This window comes from Neophocaena asiaeorientalis, unplaced genomic scaffold (genome assembly GCF_003031525.2).
Source record: "Neophocaena asiaeorientalis asiaeorientalis breed wild unplaced genomic scaffold, Neophocaena_asiaeorientalis_V1.1 scaffold229, whole genome shotgun sequence".
NCBI classification, from domain to species: domain Eukaryota; kingdom Metazoa; phylum Chordata; class Mammalia; order Artiodactyla; family Phocoenidae; genus Neophocaena; species Neophocaena asiaeorientalis.
Genome location: NW_020174096.1, coordinates 1,418,401 through 1,442,987, shown reverse-complemented (window position 1 = coordinate 1,442,987; position 24,587 = coordinate 1,418,401). Strand labels below are relative to the sequence as shown.

The following is a 24,587-nucleotide window of genomic DNA, read 5'->3' as shown; positions in this document are numbered from 1 at the left end:
CCTCCCAGTCATTATGCTCCCCAAAGGTAACCATGATTCTGACTTTGATCACCATAGATTAGTTTTGCCTGCTTTTCAACTTTATAAATATGGAGTTATATAGTATGTACTTTTTTGCCTCTCTCTTTTTGCGCACATATTTGGAAGATTCTTCTATGTTGTATGTCTCAGTATTCTTTTCTTTTTCATATCTGTAAAACATTCCATTTTGTGAGTATACCATAGTTTATCCTACCCAGCCAAACTTCTTGAATTGTCTGCATCAGTGTCTCCATTTGCTCACTGCTTACCCTTTCCGCAACCCATTGAACCATATTTTCTACCCTCCTTTCTCCACTCACACATACAGGCTCTTAATTTACTTGACCTCTTGGCAGCATTTGATTCTATTGTTTTCTCTCTCCCTTTCAAATACTTTCTTCTGATTTCTGCTCCATATGCTCCTTAGTTTTCTTCTGTAACTCTTGACTGCTCTCTCAGTTTCCTTTGCTGGTCTCTCCTTCTGTTTGTCGGCCTTTCCTTTAAAAGTTGATATTTCTCAGGGGTCTGTCTCATATCTTTCCTTATCATTCATTCTAAATCAGTTTCTGTTTTTTAAAATTTATTTATTTTAAATTTATTTTATTTTTGGCTGCGTTGGGTCTTCATTGCTGCGCACGGGCTTTCTCTAGTTGCAGCGAGCGGGGGCTACTCTTCGTTGCAGTGCGCGGGCTTCTCATTGTGGTGGCTTCTCTTGCTGTGGAGCATGGGCTCTAGGCGCGCGGGCTTCAGTAGTTGTGGCTCATGGGCCCTAGAGTGCAGGCTCAGTAGTTTTTTGGCACATGGGCTTAGTTGCTCTGTGCATGTGGGATCTTTCCAGACCAGGGCTTGAACCTGTGTCCCCTGCATTGGCGGGCGGATTCTTAACCACTGCACCACCAGGGAAGCCCCTCATTCATTCTATATACTCACCCTTCCAGCTTTCATCTACTGATGTTGTTTCACTACCATTGATATGGTGATGACTCTAAAAGCTACTTCCTGTGCACCTCCTTAGGGATGTGTCCTAGCTACTTCAACATCAGTATACTCTCTCCTGCTTCTCAGCACAGCACCACCCCTTACCCTCTCTAAATAGTTCCAATTTTGTTCCATTTAAGTACATTCTCCATGTTGAAGCTTTATCAGTCCTTAGAAAACTAAAATTTGATCATGTCTCCTTTCCGTTAAAGAAAATGATTCCTCATTATTCTTTGGATGCAATCTAAATTATTCATAAAAGCATTGAAGGCCTTTTTTTAGATTCATTTTAAGTCACGCATACTGTTGTACACTCTCTTGGTCATCGTGGCCTCCTTTTGCTCCCAGGAATGTGCTTTGCTCTCCCCAAAATTTAATACTAGGAAAATATTCAGCTATCTATTATAGTTTGGTTCAGTATTAATTATTACTCAAAATCATATTTATTCATGAAAAGAACTGCACATTAAAATTGAGATTCACATATTTTCAGTATTTTGAGATTATACAGACATGTCAAGTGTTTTTTAATCATATTTTTTCTTATCATCCAGGATTCTGTTACCTTTTATGCAGTCATATGCAAGATCAGGAGGGTTTTCCATTACTGGAAAGATCAAAACTGCACTGATTGAGAATGCAATCTATTATGGCACCTACTTGCTGATTTTTGGAGCGTTTTTAATTTATGTAGCTGTAAACCCACACTTGCACTTAGAATGGTAAGAAAAACCATGTTCTTAACATTGTTTCTGTATACATTTGCATTTTTGAAAATTAATTTTTATCTCATATGCAGGTAAACAAACATTTCCTTGAGAAACCTACCATTATATGTTTTATAGATTCCCCCAGAAGAATATCATAATAATATATATTACTAAGAAGGAAAATATGGAATAACATCTTTGAATATACATATTGGACAAGGGACTGATGCTTTGTCTAAGAGCTATATGTTAAAAGTATTAACTCATGATTTTTTGATAGACTTTCAAATTTTGTGTATGACTAAATACCTAGATTTCCTTCTCATTGGAACTTGTGAATACTTTTCTTTTGTTCTGACGATAATTTGAGGGCATATTTCTCTTTAACTTTGAATTTATCATTGCAATAAAATTGAAATCTGTATTATACTTGTGGTCTATTATAATATACGTGAAGAGTCAGAGCTGAGAAGTTTAGGAATGGAGTGGCGATGATAATCCTTACTGTTGCATTCTTGAGGTTTGCGTGCATCTGCCTTAAAACAAGTTAAAATTTTTTCAGGCTTAAAATTTTTTTCAGGCTTCTCTTGGTTAATATTAAATAAGAAAGCACCTAATGAAAAATATATTTTCTTCAGGATAATTCTTGCCATGAATTTTCCTAGATTCTAATTTTAACTATAATAGAAGCTGTGTTTCCTGTGTTAAAGTCTATTTCTGCAGTCACACTGCAGAACGTGTTTTCATTAAAACACGTTATCTGCTGTTACTAAAAGAGTAGCTGAGGATTTGAAGGTTGAATTTTTTCATATAAAATTGGAGCCATCTTGTAGGGCAGTTTTCTGAAAAAACATTTAACACCAGTTCCACTTAACATTTTTGTTGCAAAAATTTATCTATCACAGCTATCTGCTTATGTTTTCTTCCTTAGGAACCAGCTTCAGACAATTGGGATAGCTGCTGCGAATACATGGGGTCTTTTCCTTCTGGTGTTGTTGTTGGGGTATGGCTTGGTAGAAATCCCTCGCTCATACTGGAATGGAGCAAAAAGAGGTTATCTACTTATGAAAACTTATTTTAAGGCAGCCAAATTGATGACGGAGAAAGCAGATGCAGAAGAGACTTTAGAAGATGTCATGGAGGTAAGTAACTTTAAACCGTGGAGTCAACAGTCATCAAGTTGTGTGTATCTCCTTTTGGATATACTGTTGGTTTTGTTGTTGTTGGCACACTGATGGGCTTTAGAATAAAAATTTGGTGATGTACAGTTATTAAGGATGTCTCATCCATTTGAATGACTTCTTATTGGCAGTTCAGCTTCATGAGATATCATCTCCATCTTCTAACCGACAGAGATGCAGGGAGAATATATTCAACAGTGCAGTGTTATGCTTGTTGTCTTGGGGTGACTTTTATTTTTATTTTATTTTATTTTTTGGCCACGCCAGGTCTTAGTTGCAGCACGCGGAATCTTCGTTGAGGCATGAAGGATCTTTCGTTGTGCTGCGTGGACTCTTCGTTGTGGTGCACGGGCTTCTCTAGTTGTGATGTGCGGGTTTGCTCTCTCTTGTTGTGGTGTGCAGGCTCCAGGGCACGTGGGCTCTGTAGTTGTGGCATGTGGACTCTGTAATTTGCGGCACGGGGGCTCTAGTTGAGGCACGCGAGCTCAGTAGTTGTGGTGCGCGGGCTTAGTTGCCCCGCAGCAGGTGGGATCTTAGTTCCCTGACCAGGGATCAAACCCATGTCCCCTGCATTGCAAGGTGGATTCTTTAGCACTGGACCACCAGGTAAGTCCCCTGGGTTAACTTTTAATAGTTCAAAGTTAAGACTCAAAAGTTTCCCAGATTAGATGATAAGTTATATGGTTACCGTGACATAGTAGAAGTGAAAATAGAAATTAAAGGACGCATCTTCCTGAAAATTTGACCCAAAGTAATCCCACCAAGTCTGGAAACCTCCTTAGAGACCAATATACATGGGAATTTGTGTCCCTAAGTTTTGTTTCCAGTCTGTAATCTTAATAAGGCACTTCATTTTACTCACTTGTAAAATTCATATGACTTGAACCAACTTCACAAAGTTATTGAAAGTATTAAATTTCAATAATATACACAAAAATACAACAAATTATAAAATTTTGCTGTTGAATAATTTCGTTGTTGATTTTAAAAAAAGGTTGTAGTCACCTCAGATTTTGCTCTTCTGCGCAAATATGCTATTCCAATAATGTTATTCTTCAGCATAAAACCTTATGTTGAAGGCTTTCGTTCACTTTAGAGTAAAGCAAAATGCTGTAATGTGGCCTACCAAAACATGATTTGGCCCACATCTAGCTCTCTCTTATCTCTCTGTCTTCCCCATGCTGGTCAACTTTGGTTCCTCAAACTTAATAATGGTGATGATAATAGCAAACAAGTATGTAGGCAAACAAGTATATAGAGTCACATATTTGCCTATGACTTTCTAAGCACTTTATATATATTAATACATTTAATTCTCAAAACAGCCTTATAAGGGAGAATTTTTTACCCTTGTTTAATGAATGAAAATGAGACACAGAGAGGGTGAGTTTGCCATGTTCACATGGCTACTGAGTGATAGAGCCACTGTGACTCTAGTTCATGCTTTAACAGGGATTGGCAAGCTTTCGGTAAAGGACCAGGTAGTAAATATTTTAGGCTTTCTGTGCCATATGGTCTCTGTTGCAACTACCCCATCACTGTAGCATGAAAGCAGCCATAGACAATATATCAATGAATGAGGAATGGATGTGTTCAAGCAAGAACAGATGGTGGGCCTGATTGGATCTGGTTTGCCGACCCCTGCTCTTAACCGTTACATTTGTTGGCACTCTGTTCTGTCTTTGAGTATGCTATTCCCAAACTCTTGGAATGCTCATTTCTCCAGTCTCTTTAGCTAATTCCTACTTCATTTTCAGGTCTCAACACAAGTGAGAATTCTTCAGCGGAGGCTTCTGTGTTAGTTTCCTGGGGCTGCCATAACAAAGTACCATGAACTATGTGGTTTAAACAACAGAAATCTATTGTTTCAGAGCTCTGGGAGTTGAAAATCCAAGATCAAGGTGTCAGCAGGGTTGGTTCCTTTAGAGGGCTAAAGGGAAATTTGTACCATACCTCTCTTCTATCTTCTGGTAGTTAACTGACAATCTTTGGTGTTCCTTGGCTTGTATTATAGATCTCTGTCTTCATATTCACATGATATTCTCCCTGTGTGCCTGTGTCCAAATTTCCTCTTTTTATAAGGACATGGGCCCACCCCATTCCAGTATGACCTTATCATAAGTTAACCAATTATATCTGCAACAACCCTATTCCCAGACAAGATTACATTCTAAGGTACTGGGGCTTGAGACATCAACATATGTTTTTGGGGGGAGCACTGTTCAACCCAAAACACCTGCTTTGGTCCTCCAGATTCTTAGATACTCAGCAGCCATTTTTAAGTGAATGAATAAATGATCAAAAGAATGAATACTGATTCTTTAATTGTGGTTGAAAATTTTTATGTTGACTTCTTGCATTTATTTATAAAATGTTAAGAACTGTAGCAGAAGACATTGATTCAAAATATAGGACTAAATCTATAAATAATACTCTATTACATTTCCTTAAGCATGTGATGGATATTATTACATTTTTCAAAGGAAGTTAATTTGGTATTTTTTATATTTGATATATTTGAAATTTTGAATTTTGAAAAAATATTTGAAAATTTATATTTGATAATAAAATAATTAAAAGGAGATCATTTAAATTTGATAATGTTCCCCTCAAAAGTTGGTATTAAATTCAGTTGTTTCAGATTTAAGGAATATGGATTTCACTAGTTCATTCAAACTTCCTTGACCAAGTATAAATTAAATGCAGTTTATTTTAGATCTGGATTTTGCTAGGAGGAATCTTCGGTGAATAAAGATAGATTTTGTTGTTGTTGTTAAATGGGAGTCCTCTACTTAGAAATAGGATGTGGAAAATTAAGGATTGGAATTGATGCCTTCTTTGCTATTTTAGTGTAGGTTTAAGGTGTGAGGGATTTAAAAAAATTTAGATAAGAGAAATTTTTCCATGTAAATAAGAAACCACTCTTTTTATTGAATATATCTGACATAAAACATTGTGTAAATTTAAGGTGTACAAAATGTTAATTTGATCCATTTTTATATGGTAAGAAACTACTCTTTTCTTAATGGATCTTTTGAAAATAGCAGGAAGTCCACATACATAGCAGGAGAACATAGCAGGAGAACTCTAGCCCTTTTTTGCCCCCTCAAAAAATACATGATTTAGCAGGTATGAATTTCTTTGTCCATATGTTTAAAGGGAATTTGGGATCCTTCCTGTTTTTCTGAATGTATGAAAATTTATAAACTTGTGGAGAAATTTTTTTCATCATTTTTTAAATACCTAGTGTCTTCCTGCCATGTTAAGTGCTATGTGGAACTGGCCATTAGGATGCTAACCGTCTAGAGTAGAAAATTGTACAGTCCCTCACAGTATATGATAAATGCACTGTAAATGATACATGCTCTAGTGTAGAGAAATTTCGCTTAGAGGAAGAGGTGAAATGGAGGAAGTGAAATATGACCTGGGCCTTGAAGAATGGGTAGAATTTTCATAGCTGACAGCATTCTGGTCAGGTATCAGGGGGTTTTAAAATCAAATTAATTATGCATAAGATAAAAGATAAAGTTTACAGGGTTTGAAAGATAGATAGCCAGATAGCACGGCCTTGAATGTCGGACTCAAAAGTTCAGTGTATTTTGAAATCAGTGAGGAATCATTGACACCTTGCATGCAGGGAAGAGACATGATCCTGTATGTGGTTTAGGATAATCAGTCTGATGGAGGTGCGCAGAATAAAGCATGGAAAAGAATACTGATAACTTAGTTTGAGAGAAAACTTTTAAAGTCCACTGGTTTTGAATACATCTTTTAAGAGATCACAATCACCTTTTTTTTTTTTCTGGTAATTACTAATTATATTTTTCATCTATCCATAAAATCTTCCAAATGCAGTTTTATAGAAACCAGTTTAGTGTTTTATGATATGTTTTCTATGGAGTGAATGTATACATCTGTGTGTCTGTTACTTTTCTTTGAAGCATTAATAAAACTTATAAGCCATGTCAAACCATTCAAAAGGAATTTTTGCTAGATGGCCAGAGGGCACCTCTACCTGCTGTCATTTTTCAAGGTAGAGGATTTGGAGAGGGACAAATAGCTACTTATTCCACTGAAAATTGCCTTTTAGTCTGACTTGATATATTTTGTCTGGTAAAGAATTGATTGGGCACAATGACAGAGTTCAAAGTTATGTTATTTGATATGAAGAAAATAAGCTATTATTCAAATACATTCCACACTTTATAAAAATTATGAACCTTGAAGGAAACTTAAATTTATAAGATATAGCAAATATCAATGTTCCAGTACTTGCTTTTGTTTAATATGCTAAAGAATTTAGAGGAAAAATATGATTTTCATATATGTAATCAGACTGTATAGTTTGTATTCAAAGTTATGCTAACTAGTCAACAAAACTTTAAGGTAGCTTAGAAATGGAAGAGTGTAATGTAGTGATGCTTCAAGCACCTTTTAAAAACCCAAGTCCTGTCATTCCGGTTTTAGGCCTTACTCATTGACCTCACGATGAAATGTTATTAAGGCCTTCTGGAATACTTTGCTCTTACTCTACAGCCTGATCAAGCACAGCGCAGACCCTTGCTCTCCTTTCCCGTTAGTCACTGGAGCTTCTTTTCCTGAAACTTGTTCACTTCTGCTTGGAGGCCTTGGTACATGCTGTCCCTCTGTCTGGAATATTCTTGCTCCTCCCTTTGATCAGCTGACTCCTATCCTCAGTTTAGCTTTTTATCTCAGTTTAAGTAATCGGTTCATCAGAAAGTCTTCCACACTAGATTATACAGCAGTTTTCACACCATTTCTATTTGAATAATGTCTGTTTTCTTCACTAAGCTAAGCTCTTTGACAGGAGCAGTGTCTGTTGGTACAGATTATTCATGGGGTCTGCATATTTTAAATTTTGATGGATACTGCTAAATTATCTTCCAAATAGATTATATCACATTTTACTGTGTATAGGGAGGCCTTTTCCCCTGCAATCTTACCTCATTATATAAGAGCAGTTTTTTATAATTTTACAAGAAAACTGTCTTCATTTTAAAAAGTTGTAGTTTTTTTTAGTGGGATTGAACATTTTTTCAGATATTTATTGGCCAATTACATTTCTTCTGTATCTTCCCATTTTTCTTTTGATTTTTAAGAGCTCTCCATATATTAAGGATAGTGATTTTTTTTTCCATATACGGTATACTTTTTCACAACTTTTCCTATATGCCCTATGGTTTCCCTGCCCCCCAGTTTTACATCTCTTAAGGCCATCCTCTGCCCTATAATCAGAATGTTATTTTTAATATCCTGGTTGGTTCACTCTTGCCTCCCAGCCTTTGAATATGCTGTTTCTTCTTCCTAGAACAGTGGTTCCAACTTCTCAAAAATTTCATTTATATTATAGAATATCGTGATTCTTTTAGAACTACTGATTCTAAAGATTCCCTTCTCTAACCCCTTTATTTCTTTCATATGCATTAACTTGTTGATTTAATTATCTCATCACCACACTGCAATCTTAGTGAAAGACTTATAACACCATGTCTTCCCACTCCACCCTCCAGTATGGATTGTGGTGACCTTACACCTAGCACAGTGCTGGCACATAGTGAACTCTTAATTTTAAAAATGTAGGATGAATCATTAGTTGTGACTGCTGTAAAGTACTCTCTCATTGGAAAGGAGCAGGTGCTTTGTGACATTTTTAGCCTGTTCTGCTTCCTCTGGTTTCTCTGCTGTATTTTAGGTAATGAGATAATTGAGCTTGAGGAGCAAGATGGAGAAACGCAGTCCTGTTCTTTTAGAATCTCAGTTTGCCTGATCCTTCATGACTTTTTATAATGTTTATTCATCTCTGTGTACCAAGTAAGCAAATGGTAAGGCAGTAAATCTAGAAAGTCATAAAAAGTGTGAGGGTATAGGTATAGCTGTTCTATAATTTTGTGTTTTGTGTTCTTAAGAGTTTTTATTCAGAGAATAGAACTTTATTATATGCTGAGTAATTTGGGTTGGAACTAAACTTGTGAGAATATATATAGTACCTAGAGCATCCTGATTTGAAACATCTAATCTACAGAAATGGAAATATTTTTATTTCTCTTACTGTTTTCATAGGAAGTTCGTAAAGTGAATGAGAGCATCAAGTATAACCACCCACTGAGAAAATGTGTTGACACAATACTTAAAAAGGTAATTAAATAATATTCTCATCTATTTTCTTTTGAAATGTAAATTTACGTACTATATTATAATAAAAGCATCAGAAAAGTATGCAAACAGCCTATGATTGAAGTCTTCCAACTCCTTTCCATTTTCATGACAATATTAACCATAAACCCATAGTAATTTGTACATAGAATTTGTTCTTTTGTTACTATAGGTTTAACATTATTTATTGGCAGTATTTTCCATTGAAATGTGGCTATAGAGGTTATGTTAAATAATGTAAAATGATTGCCGTGACACAGTGACGGAGTTGGACCTTTATAGGTTGTAAAAGTGTCATTAAGGGCTTCCCTGGTGGCGCAGTGGTTGAGAGTCCGCCTGCCGATGCAGGGGACACAGGTTCGTGCCCCGGTCCGGGAAGATCCCACATGCCGCGGAGCGACTGGGCCCGTGAGCCATGGCCGCTGAGCCTGCGTGTCCAGAGCCTGTGCTCTGCAACGGGAGAGGCCACAACAGTGAGAGGCCCGCGTACCAGAAAAAAAAAAAGTGTCATGAAATGTGGTCACTAAAAGCGTATTTCCTATAAGAAAATAAATTAGGTCCTCAATAATCACTTTTAATCAGCTTTGTACATGGTATTTTACAATATATTTCATAAAATGAATGACATTATGAGATATTTAATACAGATATTTAATAAGAAACCATACAATTAAGGTTTTGATGCATTAGTATTGAATTAGAGGTATTCATATACTTCCGAAAATGATTATTCCAGAAATGAGTTCCGCAATTGTCTTCTCTGCAACCACAGAACTATTCCTTTTCTTGTATTTAGTTTACTTTATTTTTAAAGACTTGTATGTAAGCCTTTATTTTTTTATTGAGGTAACATTGATTTATAACATTATATGAGTTTTGTGTGTACATTATATTTCTACTTCTAGATATCCTATACCATCCTTAACACCAAAAATTTATTTTCCATCAGTTGCCATACAGTGGATCCCCTTTATCCATTTCACCCTAACCCCCACTACTACCCTGTTCTCTGTATCTACATGTTTGTTTTTATTTGGTTTGGTTTATTCATTTATTTTCTTTTTGTTTGTTTATCAGCTTTTTATATTCCCCATATGAGTTGAATCCTATGGTATTTGTCTTCATCTGACTTATTTCAGTTAGCATAATACCTTCAGGGTCCATCCATGTTGTTACAGATGGCAAGATTTTATCTTTTTTTTAATAGCTGAGTAGTATTCCCCTGTATATATATATGTGTGTGTGTGTGTGTGTGTGTGTGTGTGTGTGTGTGTGTGTATCACATCTTCTTTATCCATTCATTCACTGATGGGCACTTAGATTGTTTATCTTGGCTATTGTAAATAATGCTACAGTGAACATGGGGGTGCAGATATCCTTTAGGATTAGTATTTTCATATTCTTTGGATAAATTCCCAGAGGCGGGATAGCTAGATCATACAGTAATTGTAGTCTTTTTTTTTTTTTTTTTTTTTTTTTTTTTGGGTACACGGGCCTCCCTCTTTTGTTTGAGGACTCTCCATACTGTTTTCCATAGCGGCTGCACCAATTTACATTCCCACCAATAGTGTATGAGGGTTCTGTGTTCTCCACATCTTCACCAACACTTGTTATTTCTTGTCGTTTTGATAATAGCCATTCTGACAGGTATGAGGTGATAATCTCATTGTGGTTTTGATTTGCATTTCTTGAATAATTAGTGATGTTGAACATCTTTTCATGCACTTGTTGGCCACCTGTATGTCTTCTTTGGAAAATATCTCTTCGGCTCCCCTGCCCATTTTTCAATCAAGTTGTTTGTTCATTGTTGAGTTGTATGAGCTCTTTACATATTTTGGATGTTAACCTCCTATTGGATATATCATTTGTAAATATATCCTCTCATTTGGTAGGTTGTCTTTTCATTTTATTGATGGCTTCCTTTGCTGTGCAGAAGCTTTTTAGTTTGATATAATCACATTTGTCTATTTTTGCTTTTGCTTCCCTTGCCTGAGGAGACATATCTAGAAAGATATTGCTAAGACCAATGTCAGAGAGTATCCTGCCTATATTTTCTTCTGGGATTTTTATGGTTTCATGTCTTACAGTCAAGTCTTTAATCCATTTTGGGTTGATTTTTATGTATGGTATGCAATAGTGGTCTAGTTTCCTTTTTTTGCATATGGCTGTCCATTTCTTTTCCTATATTTTAAATCTGTTATACTAATTATTAGCTAGTGCTCCTTTTGGTTAAGATGATAGTCATGAGAATCAATTCTCTACATTTGTCTTATATTTGCTACCTTTTGAGATCTATTCAGGGAGGTTAACCAACTTGCCCAAGTTCATAGAGGTAATAAATGACTAATAGTGGCGTAGACGACTTCAAATCTGAAAGATGTTTGCAAGAAAATTAGATATGCTCAAGAATGAAAGATTTTTAATAAAAATAAAATTTTTATCTTTTTTGCAAATAAAATTTCTAAAAATCTACTCGTTCCTTTTAGTGCCCTATAGAGTATCAGGAAAAAATGGGTAGGAACATGGATGATTATGAAGATTTTGATGAAAAACATAATACCTATCCAAGTGAAAAGAGTCTGGTAAAACTACATAAACAGGTAACTTTATATAGCCTTTTTACCTTCTGATGATTTTAGTTAGATTTGTAATTACTGCCCACAAAAAAAGAAGTTTGAGTGAATGTGTATCGGAAACTTCCTTTGATCCTGTCCTTATCATTATTCTTTGAAGTGTTTTAACTTTGTTTTTCTCGATATGATTACTGTTGGAATTTGGGGAGGGAGAACTATTCACTAAGCATAAGTGTTATATGTATTATAGAATATTAACATCCTTGTCTCCACCCAGTAAATGCCACGACCCCTTTCCTATTGTTATGACAACCAAAACATGCTCCTTAGTGGGGAGTTGAATCACTGTTGGATCAGAACACTGACAGGTGTACCCCCACTCTCTTTGTTAGGTGATTTATTCAGTTCAGAGACACCGTCGAACTCAAGTACAATGGCAGATTCTTTTGGAACAAGCATTTTATCTAGAAGATGTAGCAAAAAATGAAACCAGTGCTACTTGTCAGTTTGTTCATACCTTTCAATCGCCGGAGCCAGAAAATAGATTTATTCAATATTTTTATAATCCTACAGTTGGTATGTAATTTGATGTACATTTCAAAGTTTAATGCTGATAATTTTTCTGATGAAAAGTGTATATTTTCACCAATGCAAAGTTAAATTATAATTGTGTTATTTGACTTATGCCGTATGGTAATACTATGTATTTGATAAACCTCCCCCAAAAAACTATTTTACTTGTCATATAACATATAAACTATTAGCTTCCACTCTTTCTTCACAGATAACCAAAATTCTATGCAAAAATATATGCAATACATCAAGCATATCTTGTATACATAATATATACTTAAAACAGTTAGAATTTTAAGCAGTTTTATATCACAAGTGTGGATCTCTTCTTTAGTCTTGACATACTACTAAAATGTTCCCCTAAGATGTCCTCTTTGATTACTTACATTTATTAGTCTATATACAAAACCTACATTCAATAGCCATAATTATTTTATTCTCCTTTATGATTATTTATGACACTTTCTTCAAATGTTATCAAATTTAGAACTTAATGAAAATACCAGAGTGTCACAGTATTAGAACTTCTGTTTACCTTATTTATTCAAATAAACTGTTAAGTTCACTTGATTTTATTTTACATGTTTGGTCTTGAGTATGAAAACGTAATGGCCATAACAAATGTCTCAATGAGGATCTCTTTTTTTAATTAAATAAAGGAATGATGTGATACTTGTTTTCATTCATTCAACAAACATTTGAGCCTATATATGCTGTGAATTGTTGGATGCTTGGTATATATCAGTGAACAAAAATGACAAAAATTCCTGCCCTTGCAGAGTGAGAAAAACAGGCAATATATACATAAAGGTATGAACAGGATGCTGAGTAGGTAGTTGGCTGTAGATATTGGAGTTCAAGGAAGAAGTCTGCTCTGCAAATATAAATTAGGGTGTCATTAATGTATAGGTGGGCCATGGGTTAGGATAAAGTCAGTGAAAAGTGATGGGATAGAGAAGAGAGAAAATCTGAGGACCAAGCCTGAGGTACTGCCAATTTAGACATCAAGTTGATGCGGAGGAACCAGCAGAAAAGACTAGAAAAAGACTGGCTGGTGAGATAGGAGGAAAACCAGGAGAGTGAAATGTTTTGAGAAAAAGGTTGTATAAAGTACCTTTTCAAATGTTTCAGATAGGTAGATTATTATGAATATTAAGACTTGACAATGGGATTTCAGAGAAATGAAGTGGGGGGAAGGGTAAAAAAGCCTGATCGAAATTTGAAAGAAAAGCGAGGGAAAGCAGTTAGAGCCACAATAGAAAACTCTCAAAATGTTTTCTTTATAAAAGGGAATAAAGAGGGAGTAGCTGAAGGAGAGTGGTAGGGTCAAGAGGAGTTATTGCATGTAATTTGCAAATGACACCTTCGAGGAAGTATGTTGAGACAGAAGAGAATGGCTGGGACAATGTACATTTATAGGCGAGATGAAAAGGGGAATAGTGAATAGTGAGGAGAAAGGCCTTAGTTCAGGAGGTAAAGCACAAATATACTTGAGCAGGTGTGAAAAGATGTAGTGGCGGGCACTTGGGGAGGTTCTGTTCTTCCAGCTTCTGTTTTCTCAGTGAAATGCTGAGAGTAATTATAGGGCAAGAGATTTTGGAAATTTGAGGAAAGAAGGCGCAAAATAGTTGCTTAGGGAGAGTAGGCCTGGGAGAAGATTGGTGAATTATAGTACACTAGCCAAGCAGTGCTCAGGGTCCACTTGAAGCTATTGATTAAGAATTTAAAGTGAGATGAGTCAGAAGAGTTGCGTGTCTTACTCTTGCAATGTGCAGTTCCATGGGTGCAGGCTCAGGGTAGCCAAGGAGTTGAATCTAACCAGAGCATGGTTTAGCTTAGCAAGTACAGGGAAGCAAGAGAGGCCACGAGAATTGGGATATTGGAGAGTGATTATCCTTAAAGACTATGGAATCTGAGCTGGGTAAAGAAAGTAATAAGGACATCAGGTTAAGTGGCAAGAAAAAGGTAGTAGAATAAATGGACTGTCGGTCAGGGTAAAGTCAGTCAGTGGAGCTGGAATAGTAGATGAAGGTGTTGCTTGGGGACAGGGATCCTTTTCTTTAATGAGAGTATAAGGGTTGGAGTTATCGGTAATAAAAGATTTAAAGGATGAGTAGTTGAGGTAAGTTGGAGGACAGACTCATTGGAGGAGAGTAGGTCGAGGAAGTGAAAGACCAGGGTATTGAAAGGAGGATCACCTGTGTGGATATTGAAATCACCAGGAACTATCCTGTGAGTAGGGTTGAAAAGATTTAGAGTGAGCCAGGAGCTCAACTCTTCAATGAATGAAGTATAACCTTTTCAATTTTGTGAGTTTTCTTTTTTTTTCTTTAACTTTTTTTTTTTTTTTTGCCTGAAGTCAGACTTAACAAAAAGTTGCCAGAATAATACAAAGAATCCCCATATGCCCTTCACCCAGATTCCTTAAATGTTAACATTTTACCTTATTCATTTGCTTTATCTTTTTCTATCTGTATACGTATTTTTCCTTTATCTTTTCAGAGTTAAATCCAGACATGATAACCTCTTTACCTCTCAGTGTTTCAGTGTGTATTTTCTAAGAATAAAGACGTTTTTGTACATAACCAAGTACAATGTGATCAAAATAAAGAAATTAGCATTGATACAGTACAGTTATCTACAGACCTTGTTCAGATTTTGCTAATTGTCTCAATAATATTCTTTGTAAAAAAATCCCAGATCGTGCATTGCATTCAGTTGTCATGTCTCCTTAGTCTCCTTTAATCTGGAACGATTTCTGGGTCTCTGTTATTATTTTATGACATTAATGTTTTGGAGAGTACAGGTCAGTTTTTTATTGAATGTCCCTGAATTTGAGTTTGATGTTTCCTCATAATCAGATGCAGGTTCTGCATTTTTGGCAGGAATACCTCAGCAATGATGTGTTCTTATCAGAGCATGAGGCACATAATATCAGTTTGTCCCATTACTGCTGATCATTTGCTTAGGATGGTGTCTGCCTGGTTCCACCAGTTTTTCTCTTTGCAATTACGTATCTTGTATTGGAGGTATTTTGAAACACTGTAAATACGCTGTTACTCCTTTATGGTTTTCCTAATCATTTTTTTCTTTTATCTTCCAGAGTGGTACTGGGAATGTCTTTTGCGACCGTGGTTTTATAGGGTACTTGCTGTGGTGTTGTCCATCTTCTCCGTGATTGTTGTGTGGTCAGAGTGCACATTCTTTAGCACTACACCTGTCTTATCCCTCTTTGCAGTCTTCATACAGCTGGCCGAAAAAACATACAATTATATTTATATCGAGGTCAGTTTATTTTATATGGGTCGTAAATAAATGTCAGCCATAGTATAATCCTTAACTGTTGTATCTTTTCTCCATATATTTCTTCTAGTAATAATGAAAGCAGTGAAGTTTCCCACAGTGTTATTATTCACACTTCCAAAAATGAGCTTCATCATTTTACCCAGAATATAAAAACTAAGAACTGTATTTGAGGAGAGATGAAAAGATGCAAAATAGTGCAAAGTACTTCTATGAGAATGCTTTGATCCTCTTTATGCCAGTGAAGCTACATAACTTATAGTCTTCATGTGAAGAGTTGCCAAGGGAATGGGAGAACAGGCTCACTTCAGGAGGTAGCTTTGAAACTTATGGATAGGATGTGGGACTGATTAAGATGTAAATTTTTTTTCATAATTTCATTTTATGAAAAAATGAAATTAGGCGGTTAAAAATTTATACTGTTACAGTGAATAAATTTTAGAATGTCAATAAATGTTAGCTGGAATTCAAAGATAATGCTTGTGATAGTATATAAGTATTGAAGTCTGTTCGTCTGAAACTGGATTCTTTGTTTTCTTAGATTGCTTGCTTCCTCTCCATCTTCTTCCTCAGTATCTGTGTTTATTCTACTGTGTTCAGGATTCGTGTATTTAACTATTATTACCTGGCTTCACATCACCAGACTGATGCTTACAGCCTTCTTTTCAGTGGCATGTAAGTAGATTGTGTGTAGAAACAAGGGAAATGTCTCCATTACATGTATTCTTATGGATCTCTCTTTTATTTCTTTTTGTTTATGGGTCTTCACTAACACCTGTATTTCTGTGAGCTAATTGATTAGGTTTAAGTATTAATTAGGTGCTTGTTGATGGCTAGCTAAATCCTCCTTGAAGTTTAGGGTTAAAATGGGTATGCTAGATTAGGAAGGAAAAGAAAGACATAGTGAGCCTGGATTTACCAATTAGAGGGTCAATAAATAGGTTAGTAATAAGAAGAACATTTGAGAGTTTAGAGACTAAGTCAGACCTAGAAAGTGGTTCTGAGGTTCAGTGGCCTCAAACTGAATTGTGGAGGACCAAGAACACCAAAAGAATAATTCTTGCTGAGAGATTTAGTAGAAGTTTAGAGAGATGGTTCCAGCTTGGGCTAGGTTGCACAATCTACTATTTGTCCGTATTGTTAACTTAGTTATATTAGGTTTTTAGGGCTGGACTTCGGGAACTTCAAGAGGAATCAATATCTGACGCATCTCTAAGACTTTTTTTTACCTTTTTTTCCCCAATAGTTATAGACTCAAAGGGAGTTGCAAATATAATACAAAGAGTCCTAGTAACCTTCACCCAGCTTCCCCCAGTGGAGACATTTTATATTGCTATTGTACAAACACAGACACACTACTGTTAACTAGACCACAGACCTTATTAATTTTCAGTATTTTTTGTCCTTTATTCGTGTGTGTGTGTGTGTGTAGATTCCCGTAACCACCACCACAATCAAGATACAGAACTATTCTATCACCACAAAAGAACTCATATTACCTCTTTCTATTCACACCCTCTCTTCATTTTTGTCTCCTTCTACTCTCCAACTCTGTAGTTCTGTAAGATTCTCCTTTTATCTGGTCAAAACTGAGCTCCAACTATTATTTATACCTGTAATTGTCAGAGTTGACATACTTTGATAAAACTTCAGATCTTTTACGTACTGAGTACAATTCAGCTGAGGATGTTACTGTCCTCGTCATGCTATTGAGACAGATTTAGATTACACAGATGGTAGGCGTGGAAGAGGCACATACAGAGGCACTCTACAAATTCTTGGGATAAAGCAGTGGCAAACACCACCGAAGGAGATAACCTGAGGCTGGAGTTTTGCCTTGTAGGTGTTGATGTTTTTAAGGAAGATGTGATTAATAGGATTTTCAGAATGTCTCAAAAGTAAGGCAGTTTGTATTAAGAATTAAAAATACAAATGGATGAGAATAATAGTTACAATGATCTGAAATGTTCTTAATGTATTTCAACATAATATATAATGTATCTTGCTGCTTTAATTTTTATATATTGTGTTTATTAATGCTTACTGCAGGTTATTTTGCCGTTTGACTCCTCCTTTATGTCTTAATTTCTTGGGTCTGACCCATATGGATTCATCCATCTCTCACCAGAATACACAGCCAACTGCTTATACATCTGTAAGTATTGTCAAAAAAGAGTTCTTTAGATTCATTATCTATATAGGGTGCTATTATTGTGAAATTTCTTTTTACTGCTGGCGGAAAAGTTCTGTTGCATTATTAGGATCTTTTTAAAAATTACTAAAACTTTTTTTTACAGATTGTATATGTAATTACTAATGACTGAATAAAAGTGATATTGCTATATCTTATTATAAAAAATTAATTTTTGGTTCATATAGGTTGTCCAGCTGAGCAATATCAATAGACCTGACTTATAATAATATTAACCTTTATGTTTACGTTCTTAATGTATTTGATGATTTTCAGTAGTATTTATAAAATATTAATATTTGGTGGAGAAAAATCTTAATAAATAAGCAAATTAAGATATATAGACATATAACATTGTATTAGTTTATGGTGTACAACATAATTGATATATGTATATATTGTGAAATAATTATCATAATAAGTTTAGTTAACATTCATTACCTCACAGTTACAATTTCTTTCCTCTTGTGATGAGAACTTAAAAATCAGTCTATTTAGTGCTGCATTTCTACTTTTTTGAAAACTCCGAATTAATTGATATAAATGGTTATGGGTGAATTTTCTAATAATGAAAAAGAATGAAAGATATAGAACTGTACTGATTTAATTTTTTCTTGCTCCTCAGATTATGGGTTCCATGAAAGTTTTATCCTTTATTGCAGATGGGTTCTATATATATTATCCTATGTTGGTGGTAATTCTCTGCATTGCTACTTATTTTAGGTAAGAAACAACATTGCTTATTTTCCACATATGCTTAGCCTGATCTGGATAACTTTTCTCCTTAAAGCTCTTTTAAATATTCACTGATTGGGTTCTGGTTGTTTGTTTTATTGTGACTTTGTGGGTGCTGGGCATAGTTTAAAGGGGTCGCTTGAGTGCCTGGGTCAGGTTCTCCCTCCAAAGATATTTTCAAGAAAAGAGAGAGAGTTATTCTGTTACACATATTTAGTCTACAGAGTGATAGGATTAATTACAGAATGTTAACTCTGAGTCCTGGCCTGTGATACTGGCAGCCAGTGTAGCTTATAAAGCACCCCCATACCCAGCTTGTATCCAGAAACATATATTAGTCTTAGGGCTTTCCCCACAATCATTTTTGGGTTTCTAGATATTTCAGATCATAGCCAGAACAGAGGGTCAGGTGAGGAACAGTTGAAATCAGAGAGATCAGACTCAAAAGGAGTTAAAAGACAGGTGTGCTTGGCTTCTAGCCCCCTGTCTTCCCTACCTCCACGTGTTAGGTGCCCACATCCTGTACTCTGCCTACCCTCTTCACTGCTTAAGTGCTCCATGACACACCAAAAATGCCACTTAAAAAAAAATTTTATTGATAATAAGTTTCATCCAACCACTTTTCATTTAAATCTTTCAGTACCATTATATATTGTTAATAATGTACATTATTGTACTGATATTCTAACACTAGGATATTGAGTAAACAGAAAAGTTTTGTTTGAAATAAATTCTCTATTGAATTTTGTAAAACATATATATTTTACCTTCTCATAAGTAAAGGAACTAAAGGATTATAATTTAAAATAAAGCGGTTAATTTGAACTGACAAAAGAATCTAATATTTTCAATTTTTTTCCATAAGGTAGAAAAGACAGAGGTTTATACTATGAAAATGATGTATTAAAGGAAGAGACCAATCATCCTTTGGATATCCAAAATTAAATTTTTATTATATGCTTATTCATTTTAACAGTTTATAAACTACAAATGGAACATTAAGAGCTTGTGATGTATAAATCATATCTTCTCATGTTAGTATTTATGTTGGTAAGATTAGCATCTCTTCTTATCTTATTAGATTGTTATACTGATCGAGGGATAGATGGGTGGGATAGTGCCTTGTCAACTATAAAATCTTAAACAAATGTAAGGAACTATGTCTAAAAGGAAAATTGTTGAACTTAAAAATAATTCCTTAAAAGTGTTGTTTTAGAGTTAATTAAGATAAATTTTGAGTGCCCGTTTGTCTTTAAGAAAAAAAATGGTCTTATTCCTCAATTTTCAGATTATAAAAATACTCTATTATAGGAGTATATGAAGCAATGCCTTGCTGACATTTCAACGGTAACTTGACTTTATAGGTCAATTTTCTTTTGAAATGCTGCTATAATTAGTCTAATTCCCATATTACTAGCACACAGCCATACCCAGAGCTAATATTCAGACTTAACTGCCTAGAGAATATAAAGCTGTTTCCTGACACTTTAGACAAAGCTAAGACCTTCCCAGAGACAATGATCTCATCCTGGAGTATAGTATTCCCACAAGAACATGAAGATGTAAGGGAATATTTAAAGTCACGGAATTAGCATGACCATCTACCTGAAACCCTAGTTTTACTTACCGTTAAGTCATACAGAGCATTCCTTATATATTAAAACAGGCAGATAATTTATGAATTAGCCAGATTTTTACACATCACTAATGTAAAATGGGAGATCTTCACTTTCTTTGAATTGCTCCGCTGTTTTCTCTTCCTCCTAACATACACACACACGTGCTTCTTCTCCCTTTCTCCTTCTTCCTCTCTCCCCCTTGCTCCATGTATGGTGTTGAGGGCATATGTGAGGGCATTAGCCTGCTGTGCCCCCCTTTGCCTGGCAAAGCAATAAAGCTATTCTTCTCTACCTCAAAAGAAAAAAAAGGAAATCAATGAAAACGTTTGAGAACTAAGGTAATAAAAAGAGCTTGGTCTTTGTTTTGTCTTGGATTTAAATCCTCAGGTCTAAAATTTATTAATTGATCTTTAGCAAGGTTTTTAACCCCTTGTACCTCTGTTTCCTTATCTGTAAAGTGTTATTTATCTCTTAGAATTATAATAAGAATTAAATAAGAATATCTGTAAATTGTCTGCATAATAGGAGTTTAACAAATATTAATCCTTCCTTCCTTGCGTGCCATATTTTCAGAGTATTTCTGTCCTGTACAACAGTGAGGTTTAAAGTAAATAGTAAATAAGATATAAAATGATAACCCCCAGATAAGCTATAGTAGTGAATTCTGAGTTTATAGTAACACCTATTTAAATAGAATTGAGTAGTTCTCAGGATAAAAAAAACATGAAAATCAATTTGCATAACTAAGACTTTCTAAGCCAGAATATTCTGCACTTGTAAATACTGGTTGTGTATGTGTATTTTCAGTATTAATATTGCTGTTTGAATATAAGAAAAGAATAAATTGCTTTTGTATTATAGCCATTGTTTAGCATCCTGCTATAGTAATCTTCTGAAGGTATGCTAATGGCCTAACTTAATTTGTGTCTGTAAGAAATATGGCTTTGGTGCATACCCTAGTCAGTGGAGTACTGGGCATATAAGCTTCTTAGAAAGGGAAATAAGTACTTCTTAAAGAAAGACAAATGTAGCTCTAGGTAACTTGACATGGTAACTAGTAATAAACCATAGGCTTCTGTGGGATGCAGATACTAAAGAACAATTAACTTATCTAAACGTTTACAGTGTGAAATAATGCTTATCTTTTTGAAAATCGATTTTTATTAGCTTGGGAACTCGTTGTTTGAATCTACTTGGTTTCCAGCAGTTCATGGGAGATAATGATATGACATCAGACTTAGTTGATGAAGGAAAAGAATTAATCAGACGAGGTAAGATTTGTCATTTAAAATGAATGAAGGGAAAGTGCTAAGACTGAGAATACAAAATTAATGTTTGTATGATTTGAAATTTTTAATCTATCTTAAGAAATTACCAATTAATATGTTTTAGCTAAAATTCTACAGAAAACTTTCATAGCAAAAATAATTCAAAAACATAAATGATTGTTTCATCTGTCTTTAAGAAATTCTGCAGAGGATTTAATAATTAATATGTCTGCAACTAAATAACACCCTTGTTTGGTGTTGGAGTCATTTTCCTGTTTGCTTTGAAATAGATTTGCTAAGTTAAATACAGTTAGAAAACTCATTAATTTAAAGAATCATCATTAAAAACAAGGTAAAGAATCATCATTAGTTTAATGCTGCATAGGAAATCATTCAAGCCAAGGCTGGTTTTTAGAATGTGGTAATCATTAACAACCTGTTAGAATACATGGCACTCTGTTAGAATCTAATCTCAAAACTGAGTGTATCAAATTTCCTGATGTTCAAGTGATAGTAGAATAGGGGGAAAAAGAAAAACAAAACTTGAGTTTTGGGACATTGGTTCTTAGACATTCTCCCTACTTGGGTCTGGGGTTTTTGTGTGATCTTATTTAAATGTAAGCCAAAATGTACTGTGGCTCTGAAATAGGCCAGCGTAGCCTTCACATGCTCTCATAGGAAGGTGGTATCTAGTTAATGTAATAGTTCTGCTGCTTTTTGCATTAATTAGACTTCATCTGGAGTATCATATCCAGTCCTGGGTAATATTTTCAAGAGTAAGACTGATAAGTCAGAAGGAATCTAGGACAGCCAGAATGAGTCTGTAGGGCATATCTTATGCAAAAGAACCACTGAGTATATAGCCAGAAGAGAGTAATGGAAAAGACTCTTATGCAGAAAGAAGTATGAACTTAAGTTAGAAGACAAGACATAAAGAAAAAGAGAAGTTGCAGAGAGACAAGTTTCAAGTCACCATGGGGAAGAAGTTCTTCCCCACTAAAGCTATTTAGGCAGAGCCTAAAGGGCCATCTCCAACAAAAGTAGAGAAAGTATTCTCTGTGGAGTTAGGTGAACTCTCCGGTTCTTTCCGACAATAACCTATTACCTTTGACTTTGTAGTAATTTAAAGGAAATTGGTCATAGCCTGATACCTTTACTTCAGTTACTCTACATCTAATTAAACCATGTTATACCAAATTTGAGACCACTTTTCTGTCTCTAGAGAAGAGAAAAAGGCAACGGCAAGAAGAAGGTGAAAGTCGACGAAGAGTAAGTACCGTACTTATTAAATTTCTGTAACCTAAAGATTAATGTGAAATATCATAAGAATCTTATTGATTTAGAATAATTGGCTAAAAACAGTGGGAAAAAGACATAGGATATACTTTTACAGAAAAGCAGTTTTAATAGTTTCAGATGTACATGTAGGTATCCTGTCAGACCTGTTCTAAAAAGTCATTAGTAATAAATTACTTCATGTCCAACATCTAGCAGTTTCTTGCCTAGAGTAGGTGCTCAGTAAATATTTATTGGATAAGTGAATAAATTCATGCAATCTTGCTATTAAAGTGATTTTGATTGCTTGAAAATTATGCTTTTTTTGTAATATGACACTAATTTTATTCCTCTTTAATTTTTCCTTAGTCCTTCGTTTCCTGAGGCAAACTAACTTCCTAGAGAATTGAAAAGGCAAAAACTGAGAAAAATCTAGTCACAGTTACCACAGGTTTTCAACATCTGAGTGTGTCCCTTACCAGAGAAGTGAAGACTCAGGAGACATGATAGTTGTCTTCGTGTATTTTAGTGTATGTTACGTAAAGGGAGACTTGGTCTTGATTTCAGAAGGCATAGCTAGAACAAAAGAGCAGAAGTGACTGGAAATAGAGTTCACCTTTTTGTGAAAACTTCCACAGTTTACCAAAATTGCAGTGAGATCATCACACATAGAAATTTCCATGTCTTCTAGTAAGAGGGCCAAATGGTATCTGGCATGGTTATTTTAAAATGAAACCCTGCACTGCATGGGAGGCTTAATTAGGACCTCTAAAGTTCCTTTCAATTCTATGAATTTAATGAGTGGAATCCCAGTTAATAAGGTTTTAGTGCAGTTAAGACACAATGCCACATGAGTCATTACCTAATTATGTTTGTATACAACTCTAATTTTACTATTAGAAATGACTTTTCAGGTCTCTGATTTGTACTTTATTTGGTTGAGAGAAAATTTTATTAACATCTCATTAATTACTATGAGTTATCATAACTCTTACATGGTCAAGGTAACCTTATTGTAGTTGTAAAATTATTTGGATATTTTAGATAGAATTCAATAACTTAAAAGAATTATAGCTAGCAAAAATGTCTATAAATATCTTCATTCAAGTTAAGTTTGGCAACTATTAAAAGCATTTAGAGATAAGAAAAGTAGTTTTGGAGATTTTCGCTGTTTGATATTACATGGAGCTGGGAGGTCTCTTGTGGACCAGTGTCCTGAAGTTGGCTCTCCCACCGCAGAGGCACAGCACTGACACCTGGCTGCAGCACCAAGAGCCTTTTATCCACATGGCTCAGAATAAAAGGGAGAAAAAGTAGAAAGAAAGAAAGAAAGAAAGAAAGGATAAAAGAAAATAAAGTAAGGTAAAATAAAATAAACGTATGAAAATAAAAAAATTTTTAAGAAAAACAATATTTTTAAAGTCAAAAAAAAACACGGACGTATAGAACCCTCGGACAAATGGTGAAAGCAAAGCTATACAGACAAAATCTCACACAGAAGCATACACATACACACTCACAAAAAGAGGAAAAGGGGAAAAAAATAAATCTTGCTCTCAAAGTCCACCTCCTCAATTTGGGATTATTCGTTGTCTATTCAGGTATTCCACAGATGCAGGGGACATCAGGTTGATTGTGGAGATTTAATCCGCTGCTCCTGAGGCTGCTGGCCTTTTTTCTTCTTTGTTCTCTCCCGGGGTTCAGTTTTGGATTTGGCCCCGCCTCTCCGTGTAGGTAGCTGGAGGGCGTCTGTTCTTCGCTCAGACAGGACGGGGTTAAAGGAGCCGTTGACTCGGGGGCTCTGGCTTACTTAGTCCGTGGGGAGGGAGGGGCACGGAGTGTGGGGCGGGCCTGCGGCGGCAGATGCCGGCGTGACGTTGCACCAGCCTGAGGCGCGCCGGCGCGTGACGTTGCACCAGCCTGAGGCGCGCCGTGCGTTCTTCCGGGGAAGTTGTCCCTGGATCCCGGGACCCTGGCAGTGTTGGG

General features: G+C 35.4%; 1 protein-coding gene across 3 annotated transcripts in view; it reads left to right on the top strand.

Moving 5' to 3' along the window:
- The window catches only part of LMBRD2 (LMBR1 domain containing 2), a 48,608-nt gene that overhangs the window by 13,397 nt on the left and 10,624 nt on the right, over positions 1-24,587 (top strand). For all 3 annotated transcript variants that reach the window (XM_024754628.1, XM_024754627.1, XM_024754629.1), the window contains 11 exons: positions 1,554-1,721; positions 2,641-2,851; positions 8,972-9,046; positions 11,551-11,664; positions 12,030-12,213; positions 15,314-15,495; positions 16,055-16,188; positions 17,563-17,668; positions 18,330-18,427; positions 21,226-21,329; positions 22,549-22,595. In XM_024754628.1, the coding sequence (XP_024610396.1) occupies positions 1,554-1,721; positions 2,641-2,851; positions 8,972-9,046; positions 11,551-11,664; positions 12,030-12,213; positions 15,314-15,495; positions 16,055-16,188; positions 17,563-17,668; positions 18,330-18,427; positions 21,226-21,329; positions 22,549-22,595 (1,423 nt within the window). The remainder of the gene's footprint in view (positions 1-1,553; positions 1,722-2,640; positions 2,852-8,971; positions 9,047-11,550; positions 11,665-12,029; positions 12,214-15,313; positions 15,496-16,054; positions 16,189-17,562; positions 17,669-18,329; positions 18,428-21,225; positions 21,330-22,548; positions 22,596-24,587) is intronic.